At 39.7% G+C, this 22,685-nt stretch overlaps 1 protein-coding gene across 1 annotated transcript in view; it reads left to right on the top strand.

The window, feature by feature from the left end:
- Positions 1 to 17,889, top strand: part of LOC307261142 (protein turtle homolog B-like) — a gene marked incomplete at both ends in the record, with an annotated part of 124,096 nt that extends 106,207 nt beyond the window's left edge. The window contains 5 exons of the mRNA XM_080041605.1: positions 799 to 844; positions 6,823 to 6,909; positions 10,469 to 12,097; positions 16,901 to 17,028; positions 17,672 to 17,889. Of these exons, the coding sequence (XP_079897731.1) occupies positions 799 to 844; positions 6,823 to 6,909; positions 10,469 to 12,097; positions 16,901 to 17,028; positions 17,672 to 17,889 (2,108 nt within the window). The remainder of the gene's footprint in view (positions 1 to 798; positions 845 to 6,822; positions 6,910 to 10,468; positions 12,098 to 16,900; positions 17,029 to 17,671) is intronic.
- Between the last annotated feature and the right edge of the window lie 4,796 nt (positions 17,890 to 22,685).

Raw genomic sequence — 22,685 nt, 5'->3', positions numbered from 1 at the left:
ATTTTCACTGATTTTGACGAAAATGTGATTTTGACAACAAGCCTTCCCCAGAAGCATTGACTCCACCTTTAAGTTTGACACATTCACCATACATACGACCTAACTTGTACTTAAACTGTAGCCCCGTGCTGATTTATCACTCATATCCTCTCAGCTTTAACTGCATGCTCAAACAGGAAACATCAATTTAATTGTTTGTCTCAGAACATGAGCTAAAAAGTGTCTTAATGACACTAGAGAAAGCAAGGCTCGTTTGATTTGATGGTTTTAGTCCTTTGCAAGTGTTTTCTGCATCTTACTGTTATCCTGTGGCTCTGGCCTTGGCAGCAGCAGCTCCACTAACATCCTTGGGGAATAAAGTTTTTTTTTTATAAACCTTTTATGCTAATTTCTTGGATCGGTGTTGTTTATCATGAATACCAAAAAGACACTTTCCCACTTTGAGGCTTCTGAAAATTGACTTTATCACCGCATTTGAAAACAGCTCATTCTCCTCGTCCTGTTGACCTTGCATGCATTACCGCTGCATCTTACACTAGTGTTTGCTCTCTGCTGAAGGCTATGAAAGGGGCGGATCAGCATATATATATATATATATATATATATATATATATATATATATGTGTATATACAGTTTATGTTTTTTTACTAATCATTTGTTTGAATAGTTTTCAAATAAGAGAGATAGTGCACTAATTCTCATAAAAACATACTTAAAAAAATAAAGCTACATATGTGGTTTCAAACTGATCTTAAATTGCAGCAATGGTATGTTTGTGTCTCTCTCCTATCTTCCAGACCCGCCGCTTTCCATAACGCACTGTAGGAAAAGCATGGAAACTCCGTAAGTAACTCCTCCACCATGCACAACACTGTTTTACTGCTACACTGCACAGTCCTCTACAAAAAAACATATCCTGCATTCCAAATCCCATACGCTTTATTTTGACTATTCAACATACTACAGCTGATCATAAAGATTATGTAGCTGAAATGCAGAATGCTACAATTGGGTTTTTGTTTTTTCACTCGGAGGATGTGACGTACCTTCCGCTGTGCAGTGGATTGTGGGTGAGAATTGCCAAAAAAAAGCAGGCTGATTTCCACAATAAAAATCAGTACCAGATGTTGTAGGGAATCCAGGTATTTTTCAGAATACTGTATATGACCACTCATCGGCGTTGTTGTAAATATTTAAAAAATCCTTTTGGGGCCACAGACGTTACACACTATAGCTTTTAGGTGAGTTGCATGCATGCAGAGTGACATTATTGCTATAAATATATCCAATATATAGAAAAATGTACAAAGGAAAAAAGATGTACTGATCACAGAAACAGCACCATGGGTTGAAAAAATGCCAAATGTTTCGGGAGATTTATACTGTAGGAGGAAGACACCTGCACCAAAACGAAATATCATCAGCGAGTTAGCATTGTAGCCTGTTTAAGTGTCAGTTTGTGATGTAGCAAAGTGACAAACATTGCATGCGATAGAAAATACACAAAAACTGTTTATTTTTTATGTATTTAACAATGGATGATGTATTGAAATGAAAGCCGCTCACTATGTTAGAAAGCAGAATTGACCCTTGCTCAATATTAAAACAATAATAAAGCAAAGACGCTGAATTTCACTCTAACTGTACTCCACAGGCTCAGTCTGTTGTATAGATTGTGTAATGAGTACATGTTGCTCCCTGTAGCTCTCAGAAAACACATTACCATAACACAACACCACCTGTTATTTCACCTCATGTTGTTCTATTAAACAGTATACACACCTGTTGACAAGACAGGGAAACAAAAAACAGCTCCGGATGGAAAAATGCATATTACGATTTTTTTTGGTTCAGTTATCAGTAAATGGTACATTTTTTTTTCAGAACACAGCGGAGCGGTTTGAAGCTTTATCTTGCCTTACTAATATCTCTTCATCTTAAAAAAGTCCTACATTATGACAAAATATGAAAATACTAAGCTTTATGCAACAGATAAAACATTGGTAACACTTTACAATAAGGGTACAATAATTAACTTTTATGTAATGCTTAGTAAATGGCTAGTTAATGCTTGGTTAGAGACTTCATAGATGGAAGTCCTAACATTAATCGTGGCTCTAGTAAGCCATGCCAGTGAGCCAGCATGCACAGACTAGAGCTCTGGTACTGGCATGACTGAATAGAAAGTGTCCGTCATTATGTTACACTGTTATTAGTCAAGTCACAAAATGTCATGAGAAAGGACTACTGCTTTGTTCAGAAGAATAAGGCCTTCGTTAGAAAATACATCCAAGAAGGAAATCTTTTCAAAAAGAAAACTGCAAACTGGATGCTATTGATATCGCCACAAATGTATCTACTATATTTGATATATTTTTCTGATTCATCAACTTGGTAAACTTGTAGCACATGTGTCAAAAGGTAACTTCAGTAATCGTCTATTTTTCTTGTTGTCAACAAATCCCATGAAGACCCAACCCAACACTGAATGTATCCACTAACAGGTAAAAGATCCAAAGCCTGACTTATCTTTTTTCTCTTTGTCACGGAGCTCCATTGCTGTCCAAAGACTATTAAAACAACATCAATGCTGCACCAAATGCTCAGTAGCTCTCATAATCCATGCTTGGAAATAGCCCCCAACAAATGCAATATTTACTCCTGTTTTAGGGATGTTTGTTGATACTACAGTCAGTTGGTCAGGAATTGATGAACACTTTTCTTTCAAAGTAAATATACAGAATTGATGTCTTCAGTTGTATTCATACAACTGGGGTTTGAGTGCCACAGGCCAACCGGGTAGGAGATTTTGCATGTGTGGATTCCTGCCAAAGTATTGATTGTATGACAACATGCCTAGGCTAATATTTCACAACTCAAAGGGGAGCAAGATGCTAAAGAGTGATGCCACAGTTGTAATGTCACCTCACATGACTGGGAAGGATGTCTAAATCCACCCAATGTGCGTTTCCTTGATATCTCCTCTTCTACCTTCTTGGGTCTTAAAGCCACTACGAGTAACTTTGTCAGTTGGAGGCCCCTTTGGACAAAAGTGGTTGTATTTTTACGACGCTAGCTGTCGTAAAGCTGTTTTCTAGCGCGTGCCGGCCGTGTGATTAGGACGCAATATAGTGCATGTCCATGTGTTGAAAGTGTGAGGGCACAGACTCTTTTCGGCTCCGTGAGAGTGGTTAGACTCTGCATCAACTAATGCCAGTCAGTGCCACACACACCTGATTGCAATGAGTTGATGCAGGTTCACTAACCACTCGCACGGAGCTGAAAGATTACGTGTCCTCACAGAAAGCGAATGAGCGAGAGACGGTAGTTTGTATGGATCACGATGAGGTAATGTGTTTATGTTGTTGTAAATAATGACTATTTCAGATGAATAATGGTCATCTAATGATGGTGAAGCAAAGTAAACTTTGTTTTAGTAGCCTACCGCTCATTCATTTAGGAGTAAACATTGCAGTCTAGTTCGCTCCCGTGACATGCAACGCCCTCGCCTCCTCCCGCCCGTCTATCACTCTCCCTTTTAGCTTTTAGCTTTTCTTGCATTCTCTTTTTTTTCTTTGATGGTTCAGCCCCGTGATCAGTCATTATGACGACAAATAACTGTCTCAAACTAGGCTCCCGCTCCCCTTCCCTCACCTGGAGGGGTAGGCTTCTCAAATCGCGTTACTGCGCTACACTGAAATCTCCGACCAATACGAATATGTGACCATAGAGCCTGCATGCGCAAACCGAAAATCGGACTGGGTGTGCGACCAGACCAAATGCAGTAATAAAAACTATATAAAAACGTCTTTCTTTGCACTGCTGGTCTCATTTGCTGTTAAAGGTAATTTATGATTATCAGAGGCTGTTTAACAGATTGAAATGTTACTCGTAGTGGCTTTAAGTGGGAGAAACTAAGATATGGAAATATCATTAAAAGAATAAATAGATAATTGTCTCAATATAAATTGGTCAAATCTTTAGTGTCTTGTCTTTATCTCTTTATTGTTGCTCCACAATAGGCTTTCTTTTTTCCCCTAGTTTTTTCTCAGATTTTCTTTGCCTACCATTTTGTGTCTTTTTCGAATGATTTTCTCTTGATTTTTATTTTGCTTTTTCAAACAAATGAGGGGTACAGTGGCTTGCAAAAGTATTCATACGCCTTGAACTTTTCCACACTTTGTCACGTTACAACCACACACGTAAATGTATTTGATTGGGATTTTATTTGATAAACCAACACCAAGTGGCGCATAATTGTGAAGTGGAATAAAGATGCATGGTTTTCAATTTTTTTTATAAATTGAAAATTGAAAAGTGTGGTGTGCAAAAGTGTTCAGCCCCCCTGAGTCAATACTTTGTAGAACCACCTTTCGCTGCAATTACAGCTGCAAGTCTTTTGGGGTATGTCTCTACTAGCTTTGCACATCTACAGACTGACATTATTGCCCATTCTTCTTTGCAACATAGCTCAAGCTCAGTCAGATTGGATGGAGAGCGGCTGTGAACAGAAACCCTGTATCATGTTCATTCCACTTCAAAATTATGTGCCACTTTGTGTTGGTCTATCACATAAAATCCCAATAAAATACATTTACTGTACGTGTGTGGTTGTAACGTGACAAAGTGTGGAAAAGTTCAAGTGGTATGAATTAGGGGTGTAACGATCCATCGATGTAGATCGATCCGTCGATTGATTTGCGAACGATCCAACTGCATCGATGCAACGTCCAAACATCGATGCAAATCGATGTTGTATATGCTTTTATTTTATTTATGTATTGGCGCAATCTCTTGAGTGACAGCTCTCCGCCCGTTTTCCCTCATTTTGCCTCGGAGGTATACGTCAGCTATCTCCCTCCCCCCGACGTCGATTCCCCTTTTCGGCAAGAGGAGTAAAGTTAATTTCAATATCTTTAGTGTTCATAATGAATAAAAATGGATGAAAATTATACAAACAATTAAGAAGGCTATTATATTATCAACATGTATTTTTAGATAACTAGATAGGCCATCTTGTGTTAAATGGGCATATAATATCATCTCATATCGATCGCAGGCCCCTGAATCGAATCGAATCAAATCGAAATCGTATCGCCAGGCCCGGATTAACCCCTTAGGGTGCCCCAGGGTGACTTCATATGAAATGCCCCTGTCCTTCAACTTTACACAACATTTTCAAATTTACTATGGCATTAAGGCCACAGATTTACAAGAACGTGTAGCTAAAGACAAGTACAGACTCACCACACATAGACTACTACAGAAACATTTAGATCCAACCAAACATCTTGACACTGACAGGAGTCTCATACTAGCCTTGAACTGATGCTCAAATCAGAATGCAACACCCATCACCATGCAACACGTCATGATAAATATAAATATTTTCATAATAAATGACCTTAGGGCATACAAAAACAATAATTAGCATGCAGGTTCAACTCTCCTGTATAGATTGATTTAAAAGTGAAGACAACCTAGAGTTAAGATTAAATCATAGTCTAATTGACATTGATCTACTGTAAATGGTCTCTGGGAATTGTAGGCTATGTTAAATGTTAGACATCTGCATAATAAAGTTCATCATGTTCATCTCTAAAAAAAGGGATCTTTTAATAGGCCTACATACACTTCATCAATGTTACATTCTTATTACTGAAATGACTCTGTTTTGAAATTTAACCTACTTTAACTTTCTTTAGGCCTATCATATTTGTTATACAAAGGGAGAAATACTAAACCTCCTTTATTTGGATAGAAAAGTATTGTTTTATCACTTAAAAGTAGACTTATCTCGTAAAATAACAAGAAAGATAAAGATGTGTGGGGAATGGGGATATATCTCGTTTCTTGTTTTGAAAATGTCCCTTGCTTTTGAAGTGTTTACTCCTATTGGTTTCATATTCTGCTTCTAATCGGTTGTAGTATGTGTAGCTCTTCTACGAATATGTTTCTAATAGGCCTTCAAAATAATACTAGAAAACGAACTGTATCCGCAATAAAGACGATACTTCCGACGGCACATGCGAGTCGAGCCAACTTGGAGCTGTCAGGTTACAGTCAGGCTTTTTGCTCACTCCTCTCCCCCGTCTGCACTCGGCTACTCTCGAGCCGCAACTGAGCCTAGTGTCTCTCTCTTTGCACCTCTCCACACCTTCGTGGCGTCACATCGGCTTATAAAATCACCACAGCTACACATTATCAGATAGAAATAATGGTCGATAAGCCTTACCTTTTATAACTTATTCCTCCATTTCTTGCTGGCAAAAAAAACTTCCGACTGAAGGAACAATTTGAATCGCGGCTTTTGTTTACATAAATTTGGCGCCGCTGCCGCCGTGTCATTGTGGACTGGTCCATGATGGGGGAGGGGGGGCACTTTGCTTACACCCAAGTCAAAATAATAAATGATTTGTTTCATTAATAATCTTAACAATGGTTCATTTTGTACATGTTTGTGTCTCTTCCAGTATATGGCCGATATAAAATATCAAAACAAATTTTAGGGTCTAATCATTGTCCTGATCATTTGGTGCCCCCCTAATGGCTATATTTGGCTGGTGCCCCAGGGCACTCGCCCGATTCTTTATATGGATAATCCGGCCTTGCGTATCACAGCAGATTTTAGATATCGGCAAATATCATATCGTTGTCTAATGAATCGATGTAATATCGTACCGTGATGAAAGCAGCGATTTACACCCCTAGTATGAATACTTTTGAAAGGCAACTTGTACCCCTCATTGACAGCAGGTCCTTTTGTTTACATCCTTATAGTCTCCCCACTTCTTACTGTGTGATCTCCCCCACTTCTACAGGAGTCCACTTAGCCTCATTCCCAGTGTCGAACCCTACTGGGAAGGGCTGGACGCGAGCAGGTACAGAGCCCAACCATCCAGTGCTCAGTGAGTGTGCCAAACCGCTGTCCCCACTGCTCTTGCACACTGTAAACACCCCCCAAACCCAGCTCCTCATGACTCTTGACCTTGCCGCATTGCCCTATGGCCAAAGTCCCCACACAAGGCAACAACAATACTGGTCATTGTCTTTCATTGATGCAATATGAAGGATCATCATCGTCATCAGAAGATGTTGCTGAAAGATCCAAGCGTATTGCCCTGACTAGGGACACAGGGAAAGATGAACAATCTGCTTATAACCTTTTTCAGGACATCAGAAGTAGTATGTGAAATATACTGTAGTCTTCACTTTAATTGAATCATTTCTGGACTCTACATTACCATACCTCGTATGTTAATCAAGCAGATCATTCATGCCTGACAGCATTACATCTGGATTATTTGAAGGAAAAGTTTGGCATTTTGTGGAATATGCTTATCATCTTTCTTGATGATGTGAGTAGGCTAAATATGAAGCTATAGGGAGCACTTAGATTAGCTTAGCCTAAAGACTGGAGGCTCCTATGACCCACGCTTATAAGAAAACAGGAAATGTCATGTTGGTTTGTTAAGTCGAGAGGGGCTGTTTCCAGTCTTTAACACATTTGTGCACAACACTCTTTTTATGCTTTGAGTATTTATGTGTTTTGAGCTGTACAGGTATGTGACAATAAGTGATATTGAACCAATGTCTTTTTAGACATTTCTAAATTGATAGATTTTACCACTGTCACAATTTTTGCTTCGCTCCACCAATGAATCTACCTTGGTATTTTAAATGAATGAAGTGTTTAAATGATCCTCTGCATTTGTAACTAGTAAAGATTGCAACTTCAGTGCCAACTGCTGCTCATAACATGTATAAGCTTATGAAAAACATTGTCTGTACTGTCGTTTTTCTATCTAACTGTATAAGGATAAAGTCAATCTTAAGGACATGTGTTTTTACAGCATAAGTATTCATTACTGGATCTTATTTGGAAGTAATTGCTGTGTTGCCTTACTTTTTCTTTTTTCATGATACAGCCAGAGCCTCTGCAGTATTTCTTGACATAAGCACATGAGAGGAAAATTCCAAATTCCTACGGGCTGTATTTTATTGTTTTGGCCACTATTCCTTTTGGTTGAAGACACATGTTTTAAAGTTAACAGATGCTATATTATCATCAAATTCACAAAAATTTTCAAATTTTTTTGAAAATAAAGAAAGCTAAAAAGAAAGTTTTAAAACAAGTGAAGGTTTAGTTTTCTAGAATAATTCATGGAAATGAACAAAAATTAATTGATTTTTGTATGTGAACAAAGAAAGTGCTGGACAGTATCACTGAAGACAACATAGTTGTTTGGATGTAGTGCCTCTGTTAAATCATATGTATACTGTATACTTGTAGTTGCTGACAACAAGCTATTTGATAATTCAGTATTTGTGTTTGTGGCTCAATTAAGCAGATGTGATGTTTTACAGAAACCATATCTAAGACGCAATGCACTCTGGAAACAATTCTGGAATAAGCTATTATGTGTTTATTTTTTAAATTATTATTATTATCAGCAGCTGCATTATAAATACTGCATTTATAGCATGATCATTATTCATTATAAGCACAATCTTGTTATTCCACCAAGGCGTGGTTATGTGTTTAATTTTACTACTAAATAAAGTAATTGTGCCTTCAAAACAAATCATGGAGTACATTTACTTTTCCTGTAAGAAGACATGATACAATCGTTAACAAAAGTATCTTGCTGAAGGGGAACAGAGTTGAATTCCATGTATTCTAAAGTGTGTTGCATACTGATCATGTACTCAAATAAAAAGTATAGAACTCTCTGTCATCTCTGGAATTGAATTGATAACACCCATAAGAGATAGACCGATTAATCGTTTCGGGCGATTAATCGGTCCGATTATTGGCCTTTTGAGATAATCGGCATCAGCCAATATTTGTGCTCACAAGGCTGATTAAAAAAAAATACAAATAATGTGTGGAGACACTGCGGGCAGGCTCGACAGTGTGGCTACTATGTAGCTTTTCTTTCATTTTTAACCCTAATATTTACCTCGTATTCTATCCTTGATTTCTATTTCAACAATCGAAGGTTATATTAATTTGTTAATTTAATTGAAATTTTCTTTCTCATGTGTTATTATTAAATGACTTTATTTTATCAAATGCAAAAATATAATAATAAAGTGATATCGGTATTATATATCGTCTATCGGCTGACCTGTTCCCTAAATATCGGTATATCAGCATCTGCCATTTTGAAACCCATATCGGTATCACTACCCATAATTCTCAAAAGCATTTGCCCCAATTGGGCCATCTCATATAGGTTTGATTTAGATAGAGCTGTTTTTTGACAGGTTTTTGGTACAACAGTCAGTATCACTCAAAGCTATGACTGGTAATATTCTCACTCTTCTCTAGGTGTGGGATCAAAGCCTCCCCTTCCCACCTAGGTACACCTGTGTGCCAAAGGGCATTACTTTATTTTTGATGAAAACTACTTCAAGCTTTTTGCTGCAATGTTTCTCAAATCTAGAACGAAGGCATTCTTCATTCTTTTGACATTATAGTGGAAGCATACGCTTGGGCCCTTGAGTGGGCGAGCAAACTGTTCATTCCAAAATTTAAATGCTTAATAATCCATTTACAATTCACGTTCTATCCATCCCAACCTATTCACCTTTGCATCAAGTTGTGTGCACATTGTACTAAGAGCACAAAAGAGCTCTGGGTGTAAGTTTACCATGACATTTTCTTGGCATTTTTTAAAGTAAAAGACAGTATTGCTCACTGTCAACTTCAATTTTAGGGGAAGTATATATATATATAAACACCTTTAAAAGGCTGCATAACAATTTTCTAAAGCAGCTTCTAAAAAAGTTTGAATAGTTTTGTTTATTCCACTTGGAGGATATACAGTATGTCTTCTTTACTCTGTTGTTTCTCACTGCTTTAGTAGTATATAGGACTTGGTTCGAGAGGGGGATGTCATGTATTTTTGAGGAACCAATCAGGTTTTAGAACATTTTGACAGTTGGTGTCAATATTAATTATATTATTTACATGAAATCAGATGTGGAGGAAACAGTCACAACAATTGAAAATGTATCACTATCACCATCACACAATGCTAAGATAGCTTCAGTGGGAGCCTTTGTTGTCTTAAATTGTGCCTGAAATTATTGTTTGAGATTAACTTCCTGAATACTTGACCAAAAAACAATTGTCTTGTGTCACCAAACCTCTGCATTTACACTATGTTACCCCTCACTTTTCGCTTTTCCCATGCTTAGCTCTGCCAAAAGTATATAACCTTATAAACAATGTACAGTACAACTTTGTTTTCTAATGACTTGTGATAAAACAAGTGTTAAGGTAGAGGTCATAATTCTGTCAAGGGGGTGCATAAGTCCTTAATATCATTAACGAGGTGTGTTGTAATTTTTGTATGAATGTAGCTCAAAGCATATTCAGCACCGCCAGTTTTCCCTTTCTTTGTGCAGAGTACTGGATTTCTGTTCTTAATATCCACTTCTTCTGTGTTTTATTCTCAGGACATCTTCAGGGAAGGTGAGCCCAGAGAGCATTCGTTCAAAGGCATCCCCGTCAGAATCATCTGAAGATAGTCATGACCAGCGGGGGAAGAAACCACCCCCAAGTCCAGGGATAAGGGAGGAACTGTCTTTATACATGAAGACCAAAAGAGCAATAACAAGCAAGAGGTACACCATGTCCAAGCAAGAAGCTGAAGCAACTACGCCCATCGAACTCATCAGCCGAGGCCCAGATGGACGATTTTCCATAGATCCCACTGACCCAGAAATGTCTATTAAGCCCAGGCGAATTGAGGGCTTCCCCTTTGTGGAAGAATCAGACCTATATCCCGAATTCCGGCAGTCGGATGAAGAGAATGACGATCCCAGGCCTCTGCCACCAGTTATGGCCCCCCTTCGGACTCACCAGATTTCCCCCATCTCCAGTCAGGAATCTTACCTGCAACCTCCGGCGTACAGCCCTCGTTTCCAGAGGCCTTTCGAAGGTATGACCATCATGGAGAGCAGTCGGCTCCAGGCCACAGGGCAGATTCGAGGCGCTCTGCACCACAGGGCTTTCTATGGCTATCTAGGCCACCCTGGAGATCATGATCCTCCACCTCCTTTTTACATGCCTGATACCAGCCCTCTCAGCTCTGTCATGTCCTCCCCTCCATACCTTGCTGAAGGTCCTTTTGGTCACCCCATGATTCCTGGAGACATGGGGGAGGGTGATTTCCCACAATATGCTGTCTCTGGTTTCCCACTTCCTCTGACACTTGCCTCTTCCTCTCGTTCACCAGAGCTTTGGCAGGGATTGGATTTCACCTTTGCCAGTCTGGAAGGGCCCCAATTCCTTTTCCCACCGCATCACCCTTTGCAACTCCGCCATGACTCCCCCTATCCCCCTCCACCTCATGTTCTTCCCCTTAGTGCTTTCCAGCCCTCCTCCCTTCCAATGCCTACTTACCCATCTGTCCTGCCACTGCAAGCCCCAAGGAGAAGGTCTCCCAGCAGGGCCAAGCCTCGTGGCTCCCCAGCCAAGCATTTAGCCATGCAAGAGGCACATTTAGGGCAGCTAAGACACACAAGCCACGGTATGGGTGTGCCGGTTTTGCCTTACACCGATCCAATGGCCCATATTGTTCCTAGCACATTCAGTAGCCTGGACACGCGATGGTTTGAAACCGCTCCTCGTTTCAGTCCCAGACAGGCTCGTAGGATGGATCCTGGCATGCATCAGGTGGTTCTCCAGCCCTCTCGACTCTCACCCCTCACCCAAAGCCCCTTTAGTTCTCACGAGGGCTCCCCAGAGATTGTAGTTCGTCCCCGGCCGCGTCCCAGCATTGTCCAACCTCCTAGACCCCCACAGATGTCTGAGATTACCCTCCTCCCTCCTTCCACAGCCAGCTTTTCCAGGAGATCTTCACCCTCCTCCTCACCTGCCCTAGGCCATGGTAGCAGGAGAGCAAGTCCCAGCTATCGTACCCACATGGCCTTTGCCACCACTGCAACCAGCTACCCAGCCTCCCAGTCCCCGTCACCCCCCATGGAAAGCAGCAACATATTTGGGCAGATGCCATCTCAGAGGAGGACTGAGGAGGAGATCCTTCCATCTGAGCCCTCTCCATCCCAGTTGTCAGCTTCAGGGTAGGTGCAATAGGCATGCAGAGAGGGATACCATTTGAGTCATCTGCCCCGATCCATAATGCTATGATGTGTGAGGTTGCTCTGACATTTTGGTAATTAAGCGCTTTCTAATATCCATCATTTTTGTGGCAATTAAGTTTAAAGTTCAGTTAATGCTTTTTCATAAAGTAACACTTGTATGTGGAAAATGAAAATGCAAACTGTATGGTTGAAGGAAAACCATTTTGTTTTGATGATTCATTTGATGAACCCATTTATGAGAAGTTTTCTCTCTAGTTTCAATTTGGTCAATGCTGCTTTTCATGTCAGACATCAAGTTACAACTATTCACCCATTGAATCTGTGAAGCATTGTCCCCAAATGATCACCTTCAGGAATACATTTCATTTTCCAGTGAAAAGTATACATCAGTATATATGCATAATTAGTTCAATTAACAATGAAATGCATTTGCTTCACAGATTTAATTTCAGACTTTTGGGGCTACAGTCCATCCAGATGAAAAATACAATTGCCAGTGCACTGTGAAATAGTTTCGGCACGAGCCCCTAAAAGCCTGGGAATTTGCAGACATCGCCACAGGATCCCTGTTTCTCCATTTGTATCATGCGTTTCCCTGCTTTCACCTTAACAGGAGGAATCCCATAAAATTCATCCAACTGATTCCCTAGACAAAACAAACAGCCATTGTTATGTCTAGCTCCAAGCCTTTGAAGATGCCTTTATCATGCGGAGGGATGCCATAAGAAGAGTCCATCTTGGCAGGCCCTGCGGCCCATCTTCGGCCTTAGTAACCTGGCCATGACCAATTCTCCTTTACCTTCCAACCTCTCTGTTTTTTTTCATACCCTATTCCCCCTCCCCTTTCTGTAACCTCCCTCTCCCCAACCCCTGTAATTGCCACGAGGACACTCCCAGGTCCGACTACCAAGGAAAGGTTGTTAAGCAAAGTGTGTCACAGGGCCTGTCCGCTTCTCATGTACTGCAATGTCTCCATCATTATGAATTAGGGGGAGTATGGTGGTTGTGTATGGCTCCTGGAGTCTTACCTGCTTTGTTTTTGATTGATCTCAGCTATCTGGGCAGCGTTGTTGTGACCAGGTCCTCTACACCACAATAGGTAAGGGTTGGATCCATGTCTGAAAGGGGGGGGTTAGCAGGTGGGACTTTTTTGATCACCTCGTCCTTTAAAGGGGAATACAAGACTTTGAGTCTTTGTTTGATTTGTTCCTTCCTTCAGTGAACACGTGAAGTTTATTTTGGTTATTTCCTTTTTTTTTCTCTCAAATTAGCTATGCCTTTTAAGTTCTGCAGTCTTCAGTACATTATGCATTCTGACTGATATGCATATGCCATGTCTTAGCTAATAGTTTAGGTCAGAGATGTATCGCCAACATTATTTCATGCTTGAGTGGTATGCTAACTAACCACATTCATATGCAATTGTTTTAACTGTTAATAACAATACGTCACCACCGACAAATCTGAGATTCAAACGTAAGTAAGACAAACCAATCTATACATATTCAAGCATTAGGTATTACTTGATTCACTGTTCTTAAAATTAGTTTGGTAAAAATCCAACATTGGTAAATGATACATATCAAGATTTTGTGCAAAAGCAAAGGAACACATCTTTGCATGGCCACATTAGAATATATGCTAACTGAGTGGTGACAAGACATTTCAGCCATTGAAACTGCTTCTCTAGAGATAAAACCACACTAAAGTTGTGTCTTATATGTCGTGGGATTGACATCAGCCAAACCTTAGATATCAATGCAGAGACAAGCCACTATAAAGGTCTCCTGTAATTTAATAATATGCTTTTATGGTGTACTGTAGGTTGATGGAATTGGTACGACCTCAGCCCTCTACTGTCTTCTCTATTGATTTAACATCACAAGGCTCTGCCACGGCACCGTGAGAAAGATCAGTACACTCAACTCCAAGTTAGGTGTCTTGCAGAGCCTACGCATTTAATGCAACAGTGTCAAGAATGAACAAAGCTGATGTCTGCCTGGTCCCACGAGAGTAGTTTAAAGCCTTCTTGGAAGATATCCCCCACGTACTTGACTTAGAACTTCCTTCTACCTCAGCTATCTCCGATAAGAAGGCCTGGGTTATGTACATCCAATTAACGGCCATTTTTTCAATAGCCAAGAAAGAACCAAATGCTCTGCTAACTGCTTAGCTCCTGGCAATGGCTTTTGCTACAAAATGCATGGTCAAGGCCAAACAACGCAAAGCCAGTCAATCCAGGCAAAGTAAAAAATGCCTTCAATATGTTTCTCCATCCCTCTTATTCCGTTAAGCAAAGTGGTAAGAAATGCTCAATTCTGTCCAATACAATTTTGTATACAATTTCTTATAGGTGCTCAGGGTGCAGATCTAGCCTGGCCTTTTTGTCAGGCTCCCTCACCTGTCTCACATACTGCAAGACTGAACTTACATTGAGGGGCCCATACTAAGGCAGTAACCTTTTTAAGGTTGTATCTGGTCTGTGAGAAAACCATGTACATAACATACAGTTGGTCAGACACAGGCACCTTTGAGTGAGCCATTTATTGCTCAAGGAGTATGAGTGATGGGTCTGAAGATGAGCCAAGTAGAAGTCTGACAGGCCAGCCTATCTAATGGAATATGCCAATGATAAAGGCCATTGTACCACTCACGGCCAATAGCAAAGTCCATTAGATAGTAGTAGTCTTAGAACTGGAGTTACATCCAGGTATTTTGAAATGTAAAGAGCAAATATGCTGTTCTCAACCGGTATGATCACCAATTTACTTTAGTACCTTGTGTCCCTTTGTTTTATCTAGATTATGAAGCTCTTGCATACTGTGTATATATATGAAAGTGTGGTCTATGTGGATTTAAAACCACATAGACATTCTTCATGTTCAGATGATCACTTTCTAAAGAGCTTTCTTAGCATTCTCCTCAAGCTTGACACATTTATATATTACAGATGCTTGTATTTTATGACACCAATTGAAAAATATGTTGGAACCTAATATCCAAGAAATATTTGTAAGATTGGCGTTATGACGTCACATTAAGCTGTGTGTCCACTGGGAGCCATCAGCCCTATTTTTGCATTAACAATAAAGCCCAAATGCTTTTGCATGTCCCTGGCAGTGATGAAAGCTTAGCATGTGTAAAGTTCTCAGCGCACCAGTTTCAGGAAGAGTTCAAACATATTCCAGCTTGAATCCAAAAAGCAAGAGAGTAGAGGTAACAGCAACAAACGATAGCAGAAGTCATAACCGGCGCAAGCAGCTTTTAAGCCCTAATAGAAGCACATACCTGATGGACACATGGCCTTAATCCCCTGTATGAAGCATCTGTAAGAGCATGAATCAAACCATTTACTGTCAGTATACAAGTGCACTTGTAAGTTTGGACTGCAGAACAGTTCTTACTGCCATGTGATGCAAGTGTCCTGCCAAAACAGCTTATGCACTTCTTTTTTTATCCTAAGGAACAAATATTTTGTCAATGGCTGGCAGAAGGAGGGGGGGGGCCACATAGGGGGCTTGAGGGACCCCCTTATGTTTGAGTGAACTGCCCAACCAAGTGCTTCTAAATGTATTCCCCTTTAAAGTCGTGTTCCATGTGCAAACTGCCATGCATGCTATCGCTAAATATTGCTCCTCCGTTTCCAAAAAAGAAACAATTCTATGGATAAATTCTTGTTACATTTTGTTGTCCTAGTGCTTCGCTTTTCTTTGGCTTATTTTTCATTATGTGACTGTTCCCAAGTAGTCATTTTCCCCTCCCGCCATCTCTCCCCCTGTCAGCATGGTGAAGCCCATTGTAGACAGTATCCATGTCTATGAATACATATTGATGATGCTTTGTTGCTCAGCTGTGATTCTTCCCTTCTACTAACGACCATCGGTTTCTCTCTGCAGCCACGGTGGGAAGATGGCCTTTCTGTAATGCTAATTGTTTTTCTGTGTCCGAGAGAACCAAGTGTGTGTGTGTGTGTGTGTGTGGGCGTGTGTGGGTGTGTGGCAGAGACCTATGAGCTGCCAAGTCAATAGAGCCTCCATCAATTGGAGATGCAACCATGAGCAGCTGAGAAATATACATTCCACACACCAAGGAAACATTTGCACCCGTTCTTTTCAGAGTGGTTTACTTTAATTTGAAAATCAACTCATGAGAAAATTGTGTCATCTGCAAATATCCTCAATTGAAAAAAGTCCTGCTCAAATTCCGTTCCATATATTCCTTGTTTGTGGAGAATTTTCACTATGAAACCAACGGTGCAAGTCTTTTTAAATGTTGTATCTTCTCGAAAAACATTACTCACTGTTCTAATCATGAGGTAAATGGATGGTTTGGGGGATTGTGTAACAGTTGGCTTCTTTATGGATAAAGGTTGTTTGGATCAATTTGAGCAAAATATCCATGTCCTCAAAGGGCAATGGCATTTCAAATGGCCACAATTCAATATACCATCTGGATTTATGAACTCATTTTGCAAAACATGATCATAATTTACCACACACATAACTGTAAGTAAATCAACATGATTGATGATGAGTTTATTTTTGTTTTTTAAGTTAAATGAATCATATTGTTTTCCAAAAAACTTCAGTACAGCTCTTTAGCTGTCTCACATTGATCCTTTGAAAATGTGCTGCACCTCTTGCTCAGCACGAGCTGTGCTGTTTGGAGATTGTGTTTGGGGTTTCTGGTTTGGTTGCACTCCATAGTGCAGAGAGACAGTTCACTGACATATGTTTGGTCTGGAGTTACCCGTTTTCCCCTCTCTCTCTGTTCTTTATCCAGAAAACGTCGAGGTGCGCCTAGTGCCCTTTCCGGGTCTGAGAGGATTGATGCACTGAGATACCAACGTATTAGAAAAGCCAAGAAGATGATGATCAACAACAATAACTCAAAAACCAGAAAGAAAGCAGGTCAGAATCAGAGTCCTTTATTGTCATTGCACAGTGTACAACAAAATTGTAGCTGCATCCAAGTATACACACAACATTAAAATAGTACATGTCAGTAGTGCAATGTACGCGTAAAAAAAATGAATCGATAGATAAAATGTACAGTGTTTTACAATTTATTGCACATTGTCCTTGTGTGTGTATGTGTGTGTCGGTGCCCGCTTGTGTTCAGTGCCATGATGACTTTTGGAAAGAAGTTGTTTCTAAGTCTGTTTGTTCTGGTTCCGATGGGCCTGTAGCGCCTATAGAGGGTAGCAGTCAAACAGGTGATGTGCTGGATGGGTACTGTCTCTTGTGATTACCTCGGCTGAGGTAGCCAGACGAGTAAATGTCTCTGAGGAAAGGGAAAGGGCATCCGATAATCCTTTGGGCTCAGCACACACCCTTGTGGGGAGGCCGTGCTCAGTGTCCGGGTGGAGGACAGGTGATGTCCCAGTTTGACTGTCTGGGGTTGGTTGGTGAGGAAGTCCTTAATCCAGGAGCAGGTGAGTGGGGGGAGTCCCAGGTCAGACAGTTTGCTGACCAGGATGGAACAATGGAACAGGAAACAATACCACTGTGAGTTAGCATTGACCTTTACCTTTTCATCTCACCGCTCTCCCAGGTGTGTCCACCTCTCAGACCCAGCAGGCCTACACCTCTCAGGTACTCCAGCCCGAAGAAGCTCTCTACCTCCGCAAGAAGAAGAAACGGCCCCTCCTCCTCCATGACCCATACACTCGCTTCTCTGCTCTGCTGTACCGCCGCCCGCCACGCGAGGACCAGAAGGCTATTTTGGCCTGCATGGACAACATAGACCTAGACCATGCCACCCTCCTCTAAAAAGCCAAGGCAATATGGCCACCCATTTCAAAATAACACTTATCAATTAAAGAGTTTTTACAATTATTATCCATTAAGGGGAATAACACTCAATTTCAGCATTCCGATTTAGTATAATCTGTAGCTACAGTACTTCATCAGTTCATCGCGCAGCATCCTCCATGTGAACACGCTGATTTATAATTAAGACAAATGTACTTGGAGGAATCAGAAATCAAATCTAAACAAAAAACACAAGAGTTATTTTCAGGGACCAACCTTATTTTTTTCAATAATAAAGTAAAACTTAATAATTTTGTCTAAAATACTGGTTTTGACTTACTTCAGTAAAACAGCAGCATTGGTTATTGGAATGGCTTTCCCTCTAAAGCAAAAGTTTCCTTATTTTTAGAACTCATTGACATATTGGGCACAATCATGCTCAATATTGATCTGCCTATGCTTGAATTAAGTTGTATTCCCTTTAAAAAAAAAGAAAGATGTATAAATAAATACAACGTTTAGACTATTAGCGATTCAAATTCAAATGCTAGCTGCCAAGTTTTACTCCAGTGCAAAAAAAAAGAAGATTACAAAAAGAGGCAATACATAACCAGCTCCTATATATGTTTTTTTTTATTTAAAACCCCTCTTTTGTCCTACTCCACATTTATCGCTTTTTTGAAGGCTTCCCCGGGCTTCGGTCATGTTCCTTGTGCTGAGCCTACCCACATCCCCCCCCCCCCCCTCAAAAGCCCTGTGTGTCTCCGTTTACAGTACCTTCCACGTCATCCCATCCCCCCCCCTCCTCCTCCTCCCTCCGCCAGCAACCTCTCTTATCTGCCGAGAAAACTCACCTCACAAATATGGGTGTTCTCACTTCCTACCAAGTATACCTCAGAGCACAGGACACGAGACCACACAACCACCACTACAAGCCAGCAGAACAAACTAGCCTTTTTTCATCTCTTTAGGCATTGTTGTAAGCCACCTGCTTTTCAAAACACCTGATTTAGTTTTAAATTCTTATATGACTTATTGTAGTTTGTTAGATGTACAAACATCGGGTTAAGTGAATTTAACTTGCAAAGTGATAATGAAATTCCCATTCAATCTTTTTTTGTATATGATCGTGACGCGGGCTTGTTGTTTAAGGAACAGAAACACAAACCTGATCTATTTAATTGGCCTACATGAGAAATTCCATTGGCTTTCATTAAAACAGACCTAACAAACCTTAACAGTCACTATGAAAAGTGTTAATCCAATCACTTTCAACTGCTGTGTCTTTGGCTTCTCATATCTCATATCGGTTTGCACTGGAGCAAAATCTTGTCCGTTTCCTTAGATCCGTGTCTGTCACTGTACATCTCCTTTTAGGGTAGTGTAGAGGGTTCTAAATCCCATTCAGACAGAACTATAGTTATGCCAAAAACAATTTAATAAAAAAAAAACTACATAGCGGAGGATAAGATTTTGTGCCATAGTATATGATAGTATTGTTTGCATAGACATTAGAAGCATAAAAAAAAACAATGGCTTTGTTTTGGCCTTAAAGGAGCTCCTATTGGTTTGCCTGCTTAACTTTTTTTGAAATTTGTATTTCTATTTGAATATTTTTTATTTGTCTGATTGTGCGCGCGTGTGTGTGTGTGTGTGTGTGTGTGTGTGTGTGTGTGTGTGTGTGTCCTAAACCTCTTTTGGCAATTTTTCTATTCAGAGCCTTTTACATTTGGTCTCTTTATGTGCATTTGAAATGGAAAGGCTGAGCGGGCGGTCATAGCTTGAGAGAATACTATGTGACATCAAAGGTGACATGAATTTAGTAAAGCAAACATTTTTGTTCCAATAGTACACTGGCATAAGCAATTTTGTTTACTTGTTGCTGATTTACTTTCCGAGCAACAAATTTGCTATTCCCACACGACACACAGATGCTGATACTAAGGGGCTTACAATAGGATTTTATATTGGATAAGAAAAACAAGTGCCATACCATCAGATACCTAACTATATCAAATTACACATGCTGTAGCTCAGTCATATTTTAGATTTGAACAAAGGGAGGGTGTGCACTGTTTTTGATTTGTTTTTTAGTTTTGCTGAAAGAAGTTGTATTGGCTGGTACATGATGCAGTGACATATCTTGGGCTCCCTAATGCGACATGAAGGCAGTGTATGTTCAGTGGTGGTGATGATATGCATGTTTTATGCGTGAATGAATTTGTGTATTGTGATTTTGAGCGGGGTCTGACCAAGCTGCAACTTCCAACATTACATTCTAAAACCCACTACATTTGGTCAATTGATTAAGATATTTCAACAGTAAATGTTTGCAAAATGAGCAGTTTTTGAGACAGCTGGCCACTCCTGTCATATAGGATGTAGTTTATAAAGTGCAGGAGAATGAGGGAAGAAAAGTACATTTTTTCATTGATCTCAATTTGATAAAACCAGGAACAGTAAATTATCAATTATCATACATACATACATATAAGCAACATTTATTTGCCTCACCACCATATCCAGCAGACTGTTAGAAAGTTATTGAACACGTCATACAGATGCGTTAGGGATGCGTTTGTAGTTAAAGAGGCAGCCATTTTGGTGAAGAAGCTAGTGCCTTTATTTGTGATGGACTTATTATTGCCCACCAAGTAGGCCTATTGAGCCTTTGTCAATATAATGCACTTATTGTGGAAAAACTATTTATAACAAATGAAATGTTAACACATAGTTACGTAAAACAAACTGTAATCTCTACTTCCAAAGACAGCATGAATAATTTCGGTGAGAATTAAGTGGCATAAAAATGCTCATCGATACATAACGTACTGCAACATGTTATTAATAAGAGCCATTGGCCATCTCTATGAATGCAAAAGGGTTGTGCAGAAAATAGTTTGGCTATATTAGATTACATTTTCACAACTGTCTAATTGAAGAGGGTGCACTGCCGCCTTTGTGTGGTTAGAAAGTCTTTGTTGGAGCAGCGGTCAGATTCAAAATCACACTGAAAGAGAAACAAGGACCTCTTCTTCCATTAAAAAAAACTTTTATCATGGCACACATGCAGCGATTATACAAAAATAAATGAACTGCAGGCACTCAAATGCATTACGTTCCACAAGTCCAATGTGTACCTTTGCTGTTGGTTAGGATTACTCTTCATGACATTTATAAATTGGCATTTGTAAGAAGAAGAAGTGCCCTTGTTTTCTTTCGGAAAGACATTTTGGTTTATTGAATGACGTTTGTGATGCTGTGGGAATGTCTGATTGTTTCTGGACCTTGATGACAGGTCAATATAGTGAAGGGACAGGATTAATTACCAGTCAATTTCCTATTGAGGACTATAACAGCTATTTAAAAAATAAAACGTACTGAGCATTTCTAACAAATTCTTGCTAACCAATCAATATCCTCCATTAATGATATGAGGTTTTCAAATTGAATCGATACTATGATCAGTATAATGGGCATTTAGTTTTTCTTTAAAGAGTATAAATCCAGATTTAAAAGTAAAGGGAGGAATTAACTCTAAAGTCATTGCATATATTATTATACCTGCAACACCATAATGAATGCACTTTTCCAACGTTACACTGAACATATTTGTTACGTCTTGTAATAATCCCATGTTTAAAGAAACCAAAACTGACCTAAATTATACAGAAGATTCTTTGTAGAAATTTGTAGATATATATATAATTAGTCTCTATATTGTTAAATGTAAAATAGGAAATTGCATATTTTATTAAATTGGTCAATGATATGCATACAGTTACAGAAATGAATATAAGATATATTTCCCTTTTCTTTTTTTTTTGTCTTTTCTCAATTTGGAAATAGTTTTATGTAGATGCTGCTGTGATTGTGTTCACAAAGCCGGCATACATATTTTCTAAATTCTAGTTTAAAGAGTGAGCACAGTTGAGGCCCGGAGTCATGGTGAATAAACAGGGTGAGCCTGTACATCCTTCTCCATATCACTGCTTACTGAAGTGTAAGCTAGGATTTCATTTTCAAATAGGTTACGGTTAAATGTAGAGAGAATGAATACCATGATAAACTTCCTACGCCAACTTAGTGAAACCGTCAGTAGACAGCACTTCAGACTAGCGCTGGTGGGACATTGTAGCTTTTAGTGACTCTGCAGTTATTTCATCACCAAGGGCATTAAAGCTATATTGTGTAACTTCATTTATATGAAAAAGTTACACCCTATAGCTTTAACCAGACTTGTGTGAAGTGAGGGCAGTGTGAGGGGGATGGATGAGACACCCAAGCGAGGGCTGAGGGCGAGGTCAGACCTGCCAGCCACAAACATGTACTGTATACCTCTTTATGTGCCACTGACAAAAGTGTGTCCATGTACATAGTGTATAGTGAAAGATATTATTTGCATGGTTTAAAACCTTTGAATGCTACTGAAAAAAAGTTGGAAAGCGCCACACTGGAGCAAACCTTCTGCAGCAGTAATGTGTAAGAAAGAGCCAAGTTAGCCAAGTTCAAAGCAAAAAAGACAATACAGCAGCTATGCCTAAAGGTAAAAGCTCCAAGTAAGGCTTTTAAATATACAATAACACTTTTTCTTCAGTGGTGCATTTTTAAAAAATGGGACGATACATCAGTACTGGATGATACAATCCTAATAATAAAACTCTGATCAATGAACACTGCTGTACATTATTCTTATTCTGGGCTAATAATAATGCTAAAGTTAAAATACAACAAGACTGAGAGGTATAGATGATCAGATTTGACTCCTTAAGGCAGATTCACATCAGCTTTCAGATGCAGGCTTCATAAGCACA

This window comes from Ammodytes marinus (assembly GCF_949987685.1).
Source record: "Ammodytes marinus genome assembly, chromosome: 14".
NCBI lineage: Eukaryota > Metazoa > Chordata > Actinopteri > Uranoscopiformes > Ammodytidae > Ammodytes > Ammodytes marinus.
The sequence above is the reverse complement of the archived record's forward strand: the minus strand, read 5'-3'. Positions and strand labels throughout refer to the sequence as shown.